This window comes from Calonectris borealis, chromosome 2, assembly GCF_964195595.1.
Source record: "Calonectris borealis chromosome 2, bCalBor7.hap1.2, whole genome shotgun sequence".
NCBI lineage: Eukaryota > Metazoa > Chordata > Aves > Procellariiformes > Procellariidae > Calonectris > Calonectris borealis.
In genome coordinates this window covers 23825435-23839995 of record NC_134313.1, presented here as the reverse complement: position 1 = coordinate 23839995, position 14561 = coordinate 23825435, and the positions used below count along the sequence as shown (strand labels likewise).

The 14561-nt window shown below is 36.0% G+C and overlaps 1 protein-coding gene across 18 annotated transcripts in view; it reads right to left on the bottom strand.

Annotated features, from left to right (window-relative positions):
• Positions 1 to 448: 448 nt before the first annotated feature.
• Positions 449 to 14561, bottom strand: part of UBR5 (ubiquitin protein ligase E3 component n-recognin 5) — an 89611-nt gene continuing 75498 nt past the window's right edge. For 8 of the 18 annotated variants that reach the window (XM_075141337.1, XM_075141318.1, XM_075141325.1 and 5 more), the window contains 18 exons: positions 13332 to 13405; positions 12569 to 12741; positions 12356 to 12490; positions 11539 to 11759; positions 10794 to 10914; positions 10558 to 10665; positions 10046 to 10289; positions 9370 to 9481; positions 8692 to 8836; positions 8267 to 8397; positions 7974 to 8034; positions 7469 to 7644; positions 6972 to 7056; positions 5450 to 5605; positions 4938 to 5051; positions 3417 to 3561; positions 2121 to 2299; positions 449 to 1073 (listed from right to left, as the gene is read on the bottom strand). In XM_075141337.1, coding sequence (XP_074997438.1) covers positions 861 to 1073; positions 2121 to 2299; positions 3417 to 3561; positions 4938 to 5051; positions 5450 to 5605; positions 6972 to 7056; positions 7469 to 7644; positions 7974 to 8034; positions 8267 to 8397; positions 8692 to 8836; positions 9370 to 9481; positions 10046 to 10289; positions 10558 to 10665; positions 10794 to 10914; positions 11539 to 11759; positions 12356 to 12490; positions 12569 to 12741; positions 13332 to 13405 — 2593 coding nt within the window. In that variant the 3' untranslated portion in view covers positions 449 to 860. The remainder of the gene's footprint in view (positions 1074 to 2120; positions 2300 to 3416; positions 3562 to 4937; positions 5052 to 5449; positions 5606 to 6971; positions 7057 to 7468; positions 7645 to 7973; positions 8035 to 8266; positions 8398 to 8691; positions 8837 to 9369; positions 9482 to 10045; positions 10290 to 10557; positions 10666 to 10793; positions 10915 to 11538; positions 11760 to 12355; positions 12491 to 12568; positions 12742 to 13331; positions 13406 to 14561) is intronic. The other 10 variants (XM_075141331.1, XM_075141333.1, XM_075141334.1 and 7 more) reach the window with 5 other exon arrangements.

The following is a 14561-nucleotide window of genomic DNA, read 5'->3' as shown; positions in this document are numbered from 1 at the left end:
CAAAATGTATCTTCAATAATCATGATCTTATAAACATTTTACAGTTACCAGAAAGTGCCCAGGCTGAGTTTACATAGTTAGATAACGTAGTACAAGTGTCAGGTTAGAACGGGTAGTGGAACAATCTCCTGACTGTCTGTTCACTGAAACAGGGATACAAAAATGTTGATTGTGAACTATGAAATACTGTGCATTGGCCTCATCATATGTACAAAAAAAAAAAAAAAAACAAACCAACAAACACTAAAGGTACAGATTACATGCAAAATATTACTGATGGTATCTGATGCGCCAGAGTTCAATGCAATCAGAACAAAAATTGCAATGAAAGTGGTTTCTTAAGTGAACGATCCCAACTCCAGGATCTGAGCTGTCAGGAACTTTTTACAAGTTCAATGTACATGATACACAACTGCAGCCAACCACAAATTAAACACCGTAAAAAAAGTTAAAATAAAACACAGAACATACTTAATTTTTTATTTCGAAATTCCCTACTCCCTCTATACAAGAACCTTTGCTGAAACACTTTCCACAAAGGCAGCAGTGAATTTTCAGAACATTTTACATATTTTCCCTCAGCAAAAAGATAAATCACAGTGTAAATTATATTGTTCTGCTGTCATCTTTGGCTGGGGTTAGGCAAAGGAGTTATTGACTAGCAAACTGTTGCAATCAGATATTGCCAGTGCTCCTTAGGCCTTTACGTTACAAATTTAGTACAGGAATGTTTGCATTTAAATCTTTAAAGTACCACCAGGGGTATGACAGCATTAACTTTCATAAACTTTTATAGACAAATGGAAAAATCTACAAAACTTAGCTAGTAATATTACACAGCAATACACACTTTTTATACTCTACACAAAACCAAAATTCTTGGTCTTAATGGCGAGTAACAATTTCTGTTTCAAAATTTGCTTAGAGGAATAGAGTGGGACATAAAGGCGAGAAATGCAAGTGTTTGCTGTAGGAAGATGTTGATCATCAGGTGGTCTTATTGTGATTGATGGCATAGGCTGGAATCCCTCCTCACTGGCAGGCAGTGATGGACTTGAGGTCCAAAAATAAACCTGAAAAAAGAAGGAGGCATTTAAAATTTTGCTGTACAGGCTAAAAATTCACATTGCCTACATGTTGTGTAGGGATAGGTTAAAGAAGAACTGCACAGTCACAGCAAGTTTGATCATACTACGTTCTGTTCAATATGCCAAAACTCAGTGGTCATGCGACATGCTTTTGTAGTAGCTTCCTTCACTTCCTTTCCTCAACCGCTCATTATATTATATACTTCTGTTAAAACTGATAAAAGCAGCACTCAAAATGATCCTGCAGCAACAAATCCTCAAGTAAGTGAAATGTCCCCAAATCCATCTAGGAAGATGGTGACTGCCATCAATACAAAATGCATCAGAAATCTCTCACAAACCAGTTAGTGACTACAGAATATAGTACTTGTACAGACAAAAGGCAGCAACAGAGACTATTTGGTTTATTGTCTCAACTGTGAAATACTGACTTGCAGAGCAGAGTCACTACCAAAGTGTAACCATAGACATTCGTTAACAAATGTGTTCTAGATTTTCCACTTTTCAGATTAGTCCTTGTTTCCTTTTAGCAAACTGTAAAGGAAAGATAGTACCTTAAGTAGTAGGGAGTTAAAAGCAAATAGTTTTAAGAGGCGTACAATGCATACAATTTACAGGCAAGTTTTCCAAAATGAACCCCCCATAACAGTATCTTGTTCTTTCATGCTTCTCATCAGCTATTCCTAAAGGGCTTTGAGAAGGAAATAATATCATTACTGACATCTTACAGAGAGGACAAGGTGCTGCCCTCAGGATACACAGAAGTCAGGAGAGTAGATGATCCAGGAAGAGAACTCAACGTCAAAACCCTACTAGCCCGCAACACAGTTGACTAACCACAGTTACTCAGCTTAAGAACGACTGTGCAGAGACACTAACTGTGCTTCCGTAAGAGACCTGTGAATATAGATAAGGACACACCATGCTTACTTTCAGTTGCGAGAAGGTCTAGGATTCACACCTAATGTTTCCAGAATTGAAAGTCTAATCAAACCCTACTACCCTGCTCTGCTACCTTAACTCTTCACGTACAAAGTCTCTGCAGGTAGACACAGTTAAAAACAGCAATGATGCCAAAGTTATTCCAGTTCTTCTGCACGTTTCCACTGGGAACGGACAACTTACTAGATCTTGTCTTTCTGTCATACTCATCTTCTCAACTATGGACCAAAACCAACGCTTGAATTGCAAAAGCTTCTCAGCATTTTCTCCTGTGTGAAATAAAAAAGATACATAATTCAGTTGGTACACTGGACAATAAATATTAAGAGATTTGTTTTACATGTACTGCAAGTTGGATCTCAGCTACAATCTCATTCATAAAGTCCCGATACTGGAGACACTAGTAATTTCAAAAGTAATACACATACTTTTGAATGTAAAGGATAACTCTGACATACCTCAGTTCAACTCCCACCCCCGCCCTCCCAAAAAGCCTAACAGCTACATATAGTTTAAAAATTATGCAAGAAATATTAGACTGCATCCGTCACATTTATAGTTCCAAAGTTAGGTCAGAACTTTCAGAAGGAAGGATATGCTACCAATAACACAATCCTTGTATTTAACATTAAGTGACAGCAAAGTTGGAAGACATGCTTTTTCCCCTCTCTAATTGAAGGTAAATATTTTCAAAGGTGTCGTGGTTTAACCTGGCAGGCAGCCAAATACCATGCAGCCGCTCACTCACTCCCCCCATCCCCAGCGGGACGGGGAGAGAATCGGAAGGGTAAGAGTGAGAAAAACTCGTGGGTTGAGATAAAGACAGTTTAATAGAACAGGAAAGGGAGAATAATAATGAGAATGATAGAACATACAAAATGAGTGATGCACAATGCAATTGCTCACCACCCGCGCTGACCGATAACCAAGTAGCGATCGGTACTTCCTGGATCACGCCTACCATTCATATACTGAGCATGATGTCACATGGTATGGAATACCCCATTGGCCAGCTGGGCTGGCTGTCCTGATTATGTTCCCTCCCATCTTGTGTACCTAGCTCAGTCAGTAGGCATGGGAGCTGTCCTTGGACTAGGAGGGCACTTAGCAACAACTGAAAACATCAGTGTGTTATCAACATTCTCCTCGTACTAAATCCAAAACACAGCACTAGGAAGAAATTTAACCCTATCTCAGCTGAAACCAGGACAAAAGGTATATAAAAAACACAGTAATAATTTTATTAGGACTTTCAGTGACTTATTAACTGATGTCAAATTTGAAGAGGTAGTTTAAGTTTAATGCTGTTAACTCTACTCCACACAGAACAAACAGTGTTAAGTTATCCCTGCAACTCTGTTTCTGAATGAGTAAGTTATTTCATACCTGACTCATCGTTGAAAGAGGTAAAGCTGATTAGCATTTGCACATTTACTTCACCACAGCCGTTTACCAGAAGTCTGAAATCTTCTGCTGTCAAGTCTTCTAATGAATTCTTTGGAAGTACATCCAGGAGACCCTTCCTCATTGCCTTAAGTGAAAACCACAAGATTCACATTACAGCCATATCGCTTTCAGATTGACTTCAAATGCATTACTGTAAAGTTCCATGTGAAATCCCCTATTAACTCAAAATTCATTATTCTCCTAGCTGTTCTCTTTCAAAGCGTTACCATCTGAGATGCAAATTTTCTGAAAGAACTGCACCAATCTGTTAAATCCTACCTACTATTGCAAAAGAAAGCAGTAATGGTTTGAACTAATATTTCACCAGTAGCAGAAGCAAACGCACTCTCTAATGCTGAAAAGTTCAGGTATTTTGCTGAGCTATGCTGAATCTGATGAGAATTATGAAAAATGCATTTTGCATGTTACTTTTACTTTGCTTCCTCAGACACTCATATGCCAACTCTGCTTTAAAAATGTTATACACACACATATTTTATATAAATAAGTAATATGCTGAAAGGATTGGAAATTCCATTTTCAAAATGGAAGAATATGAATAAATTTGTTTTAGTAAATCCCAAAATGAATAAAAATGATATGGTTTTAAACTCTTAAAATAAACAAGAGCCAAACTATTAATATAGGCAGACATGGAGATCAAGTAGCTTAATTCCAGGAACATGTTCTTTCTGTAAGAATTTTGGACCTAAACTGCACAGAGGTAATCTAGCAGTCTGCTAGCGTACCTCAGAAGTGCAGCAGGAAACCACAGTCAGCAGAAATGACCAAGTTTAGATGTAGTATCATATGACAGAGGGTAAGCGGTTCTAAGTACTGAACCTTCATTAACTGATTACAAAAATATATTACTCCGTAACTTTTATTTAAAAAGGGCTTCAAAACCCAAATTATTTTTAATATAGTTTTATAGTCAATTGTTAGGTTTCTTGCCAAGTTGAGTAAACCAAGAACAAAGTTGCATGTTTCATAAACTGATTTTTCCTTTTAAAACAAGGACACGAGTCAGAAGTTCATGGTGATTTATGTAAATATTTTGAAATTTCTTTTTAATCCTTGTTTATAAGGCTAAACAAATCAAAGGTGACAGATTATTAGAACAAAGTAGCTGCTGACTACAAAGCAAAAATTCCAAGAGGATACGTGCCATTTGAGCTCAAGAAATGAACATATATGCTTAACCAATGAGATCAAGTTTAAAAGAAATTATCTTTCATTCTACTAAAAAAGAGAAATTGCTCAAAGTACTCAGTATTCACAGTACTGCATAAACAGCTATACAATTACAAAAAAAATTAGAAAAATAAATATTTTTAATCAAGCTGTCAAGACTTCAAAAGAAACCTGATTAGTAATACGATAATGAGGAAAAGGATTAACTGACTGAAATCTTACAAGTTTTTTTCTTCTTTTTTTTAAAAACACTCCACCAAGACTTACATGTAGAGGCTGTTCCGCTACTACCAACATTCGGTGTTCTGCATATTTCCGGACATACTCATATACATTCTGAGGAGTGACTGGTATATTTACACCATTGGAAATAAGTTCAACCTATGGCAAAGTTACAAGGACCATATAAAAAGAAGAAAAAAAAAAAAGAAAAAAAAGAAGGAAAAAAGGAAATGAGGTTATTACAACAGCCACAGTATGCTGCACAGTGATTTATTGCTTAATATTCCTCTAAAAACAAGCAAAATCTACTACTACAGGTTAGCTTTAAAGATTCCCTAGGACTGACTATGCTACCCAGGCTTTATGGTAGGCTCTACATCACCTTTAAGGGAAAAAAACCCCATCGCCTCAATGTCTAAGGAGAACACTGTATTTGAATCTAGGAAGGGTGAAACATTATCCTGCCATCTGAGACGAGCATGGATTATGCGTACACTACAACATGCATAAGCTGTCGAATTCTGAAACTACAGAGACACAGGTTTAGCTGTGCTTACCTGCCCTCCACCCTCCTCCTTACACAGGTCTATCGCAAAGGCTAAGTCCATTGCTGCAAACACTGCATCAGCATCTGTACTCTGGGAAGCGAGGATAAGTTGCCGAAGGCTTTCATACATAACCGGATCGAAAAAAGCAAAGTCATGCCAGTTCACCTATTAAAAAAGATAGATGTTTGAAACATACCAGTTGTTTAAGAATATATTCAAAATTACATGATCTGTGCCTAATCTATGCACTAGCTTACAGCAGTGCATAACCCATGTAACAAAGCATACAAACCCTTGAAAATAAAGGCAGTCAAACTCCTATTTTCAGCCTGCTTTTGAAGGTTCCTTAGAATACTCAACTGAAGTGCATTAGCAGAACGTAAAGATAGACCTGTAAAGCCTTTCTTGCTATTAAGGGCACAGAGGTTATAAAGAAAGTTTATAGGGCTTTTTTAAACAAATTCTTCTACATATCACCTAGATCAACAGAGATTTGATGGAGACTGACTGAAGTTGGAATCAATTTGCATCAGTCCTAGTTCCTCTCCACTGAAACACATACATACTGCTGCTATATATACACATTTAAATGACTGATGGCCCAGTAGCTGCATTCCACAGTTTCCAACAATTCAAATACTAATGTCTACTTCTTGCTGTTTTCTATAGTTCCTTGCTTCTTTGTTCTTTATCAGCCTGGAGAAAAAAGTCATTTACTAACTAAACTAAACTAAACCTAACTAAAATATTCTTTGATGTATCCAACGTTTAACTGGAAGGAATACATATTCAAGAAGAAAAACCTGAAGAAAAGAATTAAAAGGGACTCTCTCTTGGAAGATATCAGGGGATATTTGGAGGCGTATCTTTCTGCCATTAACCCTTTTTCATTAAAGATCATATGCATGTTGGATAACTGATTATGTGATCAACACTGTTTTTAAGGAAAAGACCACCAGTAACAAACCTTGGATTTAAGTTTGTTGCATTAGACAGAACTTACAATGCTATTGACTAATGCATGAAATGTGCAGTACGTAATTAGTGTTTATTGGAGTGGGGAAGCATTTTTGCCAAAAGTTTAGGTAATTATTGCTCTGAATTAAATTATACCTACACCTGAGACAAAATTTTAATTACAATTCAATTCAATGAGTTCTCTCAAATATCAAGGAAAATGCTTTTCAGTAAGCTAAGATGCTATTGCTTAGTACTGCCCAACACTATCTCTTCAAGTGTTCAGTCTCAGGAAGAGAAAAAGGGGAGACAGTAAGCTATTTCTGAAGAGAGTCAAAGGCTAACCTATTACAAATCATTCCATATTAGTCAAATACCTGACTTCTAGTACATCTACTCAGTTCAAAATCTAGGAAATGAAAAAATTAAAACTCCTCAAATTAAATTTAAGGGCTTCCCTACAGTTTCAATATCAACTCTGCTAGTCAATACATGCACATTAGGGGGGAAAGAAGTTTTTAAAGATGAGATTCTATGCAATTAAAGAAAATTCAAATTTCTACGTTCAACTTACCTTTCTGCCGAGAAGAACTTTGATTACGTGTCTATTTAACGTAATGGGACATAGTTCATTCTGCAACAAGCACAATCCTAGGATTCTGAAAATAAATGTTTGGGTTTTGTTTTGGTATGACAGAAATTACATTGGAGATCTTTCAGCAAACTTACATTAAAAAAGTCAAAATATTCTAAGAATCAAGCTGCAGCTAGCTTTCCACCTTATCAATCCCCAAAAGAAAATCATGGACATATATAATTTAAAAAAAAAAAATACTTCCTGCAGTATAAAACTTCCAGATTGTAAAAAAAAAAGATAAAATAAAAATTTAACAGGAAAAGAAACCTCAAGTTGACATGTGCAAATTCCCCACTATTTAGCTCCAGGTGAGAAATACAGAGTATGAGAGTAATAAAGAAAGTTTTTGCAGCTTGGATCATTGGTACTCTCCCTGGTATTTTGTATATTCATCTTTTACATTTTTTCAGACTAGAAAGTTAATAGTAGCATACCTGCCAATGTTTCTGAAACAATTCAGCCTTGCTTCTGTGTTTTTACCAGGTCTTGGTGTATAAAAACCTCGTTTTCCAGGTTGGTAGAAAAGTGGTGCATTATCATCCCCATCATCTGTATCATCTAATTCCATATCTACTACGCTGCGGCTGGAACCATGTCGCTTTCTATTTTCCTGTTTTGAAAGTCAGAATAGCAATTAACAAACTTACTTCTAGTTACTGACACACATCAACAAGCTATTTGCTCCTAGACCCAAAGATTCAAGTTCCGTTGGTTAAGAATTTCTATGATATTTCCTAACGGTAACATTTTATACTTTTGAATAATTACTGCTTAATCTTTTCAAAAGAAAAAAGAAAGGAAAAAAAAAGACAACCGCACAAGATGATTAAACATAACTTTGTCTTGCATGATAAAGGAAGGCTCCGGTTGCTTAAGTTTTTAAAATTAACTGATACAACTGGATCTTAAGTAAATTTAATTTGTGCAACAGTTCGTTACCTGCACTTTATCTGAAGAGTCTAGCAATCCAAGATCCAATATACTGTCAGCACCATTCTCCCTTAACAAGGGGAAAAAAAAAAAGGCAGATTTAATTTCACAATAAGGAACTGTCATATTCTGAAACCAGACAGATCAGATTAAACCAAAGTCAACAAGTCGCTTGTCCGAAGAAAAATATCTAGAACAAAGCAAGGAATAAGTTGAATGTATCAGAGTTAGATGTAGCACAATACCAGTGCTTTGGCTACAAAATCAGTTTTCATTTCTTATCTAAATCCTTGATACTTTACCTGCCATGTGCAATAATGAGTTCCATTGCTTCATCAACTCTTGCTCTAAGGGAATCTTCACTAGCTAGTAACAGAAGCAGCTGAGCAGGGGACAATTCCAACAACATTCCTGTGATTTTACTTGCAAATGCCTGGGGATAAGGAATGATATGTCTTACTATTCTCCTCCAGTTCTCTCATTTTCAAATACAGTTTTATGAAAGTTTTAGTACTTCAAATATAGAATGCATTACAAGATACCTCCTAAGCTAAATGACAAATTACAGAAACAAAATCTTAAGAAAATGACAAAGAATATAAAAACAGCCCTACATGTTCAAATATTTTCAGTTATGTTAAACAGTAACAGACATGGAAATTAATTTTAAAACTAAAAGATGACAAGAACAATCTATCATTAAGTGTATTAGATAGATAAGTCTTACTGGTTGCATTGCTTGCACTCGAGGGTAGAGCCTTTCTCCAAGGGCTTGTCTGTGTGCTGGAAGAGGGTCAGGGTCATCGCTAGGATTTCCTTCTGATGCCGGTCTAAAAGGCCGTGTGTCAATAGAAAGTTGTCTTCTAAAGTCCCTTAAGAAAATTAGAGGAGTTTGTACTCATTTCAGAGGAAATATGCAAAAATCCTCTCGAACAATATAATTTGCACACAGATTCAAAATAGCACTAGCCTTTATGCTGGAATAGTTGTGTTGCTCAGAGATGCTTGGAGAGAGTGATTCAGAAACAGAGAATCAAAATGAACCAGGTATGTTAATGCTACTAGTATTTTGGATACAGCAGTCAGACATGCCACCAATGGCAATGATGTTTCTAAACCACCTCACAATTTTGTTCTAGTACACAAATTTTTATTGTTGTTTTAGCAGGAGAGATTGATGGCATATGGTTGAGACATAATCTATCAATGCTAAAGTAAGCATAATTATTCTTTAAAGAATTAAAGTACATACTGAATTTCAAGAAATTACCTGTAAATTGCTCCTGAAAGTGAAAAAGACAGACACCTTTAATTTGAGGAAGTGAAAGTATCTTTCCTGAAGATGACCAAGGCAATTATTCTATTTGACAAAGTATCTCCAACAAATTAAAAATATATCACTTACCTATCCCTATCCCTCCGAGAACCAGCTCGTAAGCCACTACTTCTTCGCATTTCTCTCTCTCGCTCCCTTTCCCGATCTCTCTCTCCCCTATTTCGCAATCTCTGCATCAGACCTGAAGGGGAAAAACATCATAAGCTTAAACATCTTTGTATTTCTCTCTCCTACCTAGGTTTCAGTGCAACGACGACACAGTTTTGGAAGACAGCTTGAAAGACATCAATGAGACAGAACCACTTCACTTAAAGTAGTGATTGGGGCTCAGCCAAACTTAAGGAAGGAACCTGAAGTGTTTGTACCAACTTACAAATGCCAAACTACTTCAAGAGTTTACATATACTTTCAAAAACATTAAAATGTATTTTTGACAAGCCAGATGGAGCAGTCATATTAAAATGTATAAGCTCTTACTAGCTAAAATCTTGACAATTATTACCTACTGGAGAGAAAGATGTTCAAAAAAGCTGAAAGCATCTAAAGCAGACTCTTGTTTGGAGAAAAACAAGAGCTTCCTGTTTCTGAAAGCAGAAAGAAAGCCATTTCCTTGCTTCAGAGAAAGAATTTTCACAATTTTCACAGTTCCCGTGCTGAGCTAACAAAAGCCAAGTATTTCAATGTAAGAAAGCATCCAAGGCTTTTCTGAATGTTATCTGTAGATTAACTGCTGTGCATCACTTACTTGTATGGGTACCCTTGTTGGCATTCTGAATACAATCTAGATTTGGCAGTTTCTCATTTGACAGAAAAGCCTGTGCAATAGCAGTGTAAAAGCTTCGTGCTACACCGCTGCCTTCTCCTGGCTCATCCTTAAAAGTAACTTTTACTCTGTGTACAGCCATCGGAGTGGTAGCACACCTGCGACCAAAATGATTGTTGAGCTGCCTCATGGTCTGCTGAATTAGAAGGTCTCTGTCTCGATCAACCTAGTAAAAACACAAAAAAGTTTTGTTTTCTTCACCAATCATGATACTGAGAGAATTTCAGCTTCACAAGAAGTTTCTGGACACTTCTGCATAGACTCAGAAAATACCAATTAGACTGTGAAAAACTACAGAATAATTGCAACACAGCTCACAAAGTAAGGTTTAAGACACCTGCTTGCAGACTTTGAGATACAACTTCTCCTACCAAGTTACTGCAATGCATGATAATTCAACTTTTGATGAAAACAAATTTAGAAGATAAACTAACATTTTTTACCTCCAATGTTAAATCTCTGGATTGTTGGTTTCTAAGTTTTTCCATCTCCCTGCGGAATTTTGATTCCTTTACTTCAAAGCCACCTAATTCAGTCAAGATCTTAAAAAAAAAAACACAAAACAAAACAAAAAAGAAACAACAAAAAAACAAAACCCAAAATCAGAATAATGAGGGAGGTTCACAATTTAGTTGTAAGAGGAATTGTCCTCACACTGAGAAATACATACCGATCCAGGCTCTGCTCCAACATCTTCCATGAATACTCTACCGAACAACTCTAAAGAAAGGCGCCAACGTCCCAGCAACATGTCATGAGATATAACCATGCCCATGAAGCTACACTGTGGCCTGACAGAAGGAGGGAAAAAATAACAGACAAGCAAAATCACGTTAAATTTCAATCACATTTTGTGTACTTCTGCTTTTTCTTACCCTCTGCCTTCAAATAAGTTCTTTATTTCTGATAAACAACAACACAATACAATAAGTTTGTGGACAAAAGCATATGAAGTTGCTTAGTTTAAGCTGAAACACAATTCTCGCTTCCAAAGAGAAATTACTCGCAAAGCATGTAACTTCACTGGTACCTGGAATTCACTGTTATTGGTCTCCCCTTCAATCGAGACCTTAATTTTTTCAAAAAAGCTGTAATTCAAAGTGAGGGCAGTTCAATCCCTAACTGCATAAAGTGTGGTCAGTATCACCAGACACAATTCCAATTTTTAAACTTAGCTACCCAGGAAATCATACTAGGTCTGCAGCAGGAAGCCAGGTAGTAAAGGACTTTTACTACAGTTTGCACAGACCTCTTTAAAGACTGTTCAACTGTTCATTTTAAAAGCTATCAAACACAAACTACAAATTCAAACTGAAGTAAGCTACCCATTTTAATTTAAAAAGACTTTTCAGAGTCCCAAATATCCTTTTATCAGTTCAGTAATATTTCACAGAGTAATTTTTAACTCTAACTACCTGAAAGATGTGAGAGGTGGCCCTTCACTTTCTGTCAATCCTATCTCTGCCAACAAGCTGCTTTTCAGTTGTGCTGCAAGATCATGAGCTGAAGGCCCTGGCTTTGAATTCTCAGATTCTTCTGTAGGCACATTTTGTTCCTCCCCTTCCTTCTTTTGCCGATTTTGCATGCTCATAACATTTTTTAAGTTGGCTGCATAAGACATTTTAGTTGGAAGAACCTAAACAAGGAGAAGTAAAATTTAATTGCACTTTCAAAGCAGTCTAGAAGGCTTTTTCATGAGATATATAAATCTATATATATACACACACATATAAAAAAAAAATACAAAATTTTTAAACCACAAAAATGAGCACTGTAATTGACCTGTTAAAACACAGTATTTCAACAAACTTTGTATTTCAACAAATACAAAAAAACATTTTCCCAATTTATGTTTGCATTTCATATGCTTGCCATTTAATGCTTAGTCTGCAGGCAAGTCAAATCTACTGGGCTATAGGGAGATATAATTCTTTTTATCACAAATAATTATATAAATTGGCATGTCAAAATTAACTTGGGACTGTACTGCAGCCTTTAAAAATATTGCCTGAAATCTGCTATAAATCAGTAATCATAAAAGTTCCTACATTTAAAAAAAATTAAGCATACTTTTCATAAAAAGCCCAAGTTTTCACACTTATTGGGCTTTTAAATTATCTACCTGAAAGCTACTTAAAATTCTCTCTGAAAACATTAAGGTGTCTTTTTAAGGAATTAAGGTACTAGCTTAAATTACCCTATTGTTTAAAATAATAAAACCTTTAAACCTACCTCAAGACAGTTTCTATCCACTGTAACTTCCATTAAGCATTTCCCGCTGTTGGCAGAAGATGAATACAGACCCTGACTTGGTCGGCCAAACAGATCTTCTTTGCGAGCATTTGGCTGAAAATTAACAAAAGCACTCTGGGTAAATAATATACTTCAGTTAGAAATGAAAAAGCAAACTCCAGTTTTCTTCCAGAATGCCATCTCTGATGTCACCTGTAATAGATGGGGCTGGTCTGCCAGGGGGATGGCCTCTGCCAGAGGAACCTCAAAAGGATTGGGCGGAATGCAGCCGAGGAACGTCATAGAGTCTGATCGTCTGAAAAATGGATGGTTTTGGCCAGTCTCTGCTGGGAGGGAGTCATCATCTTTGTCATTGAGTGTAGCACCTAAACATCAGAGAAGATTTCGATTCAATTTTCACAGTTATAAAAGCAAAGGATTTAAAATACCAAAAATTAATACACTTCCCTCTTAGCTATCTGACTGGAGGAGCGTCTCTGCAAATTTAATACTTCTACAGGATGCTTCTACAAATCCCGTATTTTTATTAAGTTGCTTAGTCATCACTTTTATTCTTTTTACATTAACTAATTTTACTGAACATGCACTCCTACTATATGTACTTAGTATAGAGTATACATTCTACCATTTTCAGCAGCAGTTTCATCAGATCAAAAAAATCAGTTTAACTCTGATTCAAATTTTAAATTCTGTCATTGGGTAGAATGATAAGTAAGGGCACAAATTCTGCAGTTGACAGAGAAAAGAGACAAAAAGAGGGCCCCAAAATGAGAACAGGCAATGGCAGAAGAAATTTGGTAAAGTAACAATGGTAAGAAAATCTTACTAAAACACAACTTTAATGTAACATATACAAGTAGCAAAATTTATTCAAAGTCTCAGCTAGCTAAAGTGGAAAAAACACTAAGGAAGTGTCGCATATTGGCATACTATAGAAGTGTTTCTGTATACTAACTTTGATTGGTGTCATCATCATTTTCATGTTCTGAATCTTCATTGTCAAGACCTAGTTCCAAAAGTTCCCGAGTTCTTAAAAAAAAAAAAAAAAAAGAAGAAAAAAAGAAAGAAGAGTCAATCCTCTTGACAAAAACATTAGGCAAAACATTTACATCTGTAGCAATCAATAAAAACAAGAGTATCAGTAAGTATACTTGAGAGCTATACATAACAAGAACGAACTCACTCTAAAATCAAAGTACTGTAGAGTACTTCTCATTACATACTCACTCACTGCAGTATTTGCAGAGTAACCCTTATAGCCATTTGGCCACCTACCAATTTTGACGTAAAAAGTTACAGCTTCAGACAGTGATGGGTATGCTTTTTTAAAAGACCATGTCAATATAAGAAAACCTAGGAGACCTGCATTGGTGGAAGAAATATGCAAGTGAATACTATTCTAAATTTTATTGGTGTACAATATGCTTAGTCCTATAAAAAGAATGTCACTGATCACATTTCAGAAGGCAAGTCTGCAAGCTGCATATTGAAGAAATGGATTTCACTGTATTATAAAAAGGATCAAGAACTTTGATTAGTGTTCATTTCTGGCAGTTTGTGCATTGTGAAATATGTTCTGAAACTAGATAAAGACCGATAAAATTTGGTTTCACACAGTGAATGTCATCTAACATGAAGCAACTGACCATCTGAATTTGAACCATTCACCTTCAATTGAAAAAGTCTAGGTCTTCATAGTTTTATAAGCATTTCATGGGAATTTTGCAATTCTCTGATGAACAGTTATTTGACAGATTTCAATATGTGAATTTTTGGGGACAAAGCAGATTCCAGAAGTATGTTATTGCCTGAAAAAGGCTTAAAGCCACAGCTCTAACTACTCAAGTCAGTCAGCACAAAAACTCCATCAGTTGCTGTATTAAATCATCCTTACTTGTGAGGAAACTACTGTTGACAACATCCTCTGGTATACATTTTGAGGTCATAACAAGCCTTACATTACCAAGATATACTGAACATAACATTGGAACTAAAGAGGCAGTTCAATAGATACCTAAAATATCGATACCTCGTATTTTACAGTTACGAAATTTGTAGAGAAAAGGAAAAGTTAAGTTCGACCTAATTGAAAATTAGGGGCAGGAAGAGGCAAAGATTTGCATTTATTTAACTGTTGACTGGGACTGTTCAGGTACATTACCTCCAAACTTAGTAAGAAATGGGA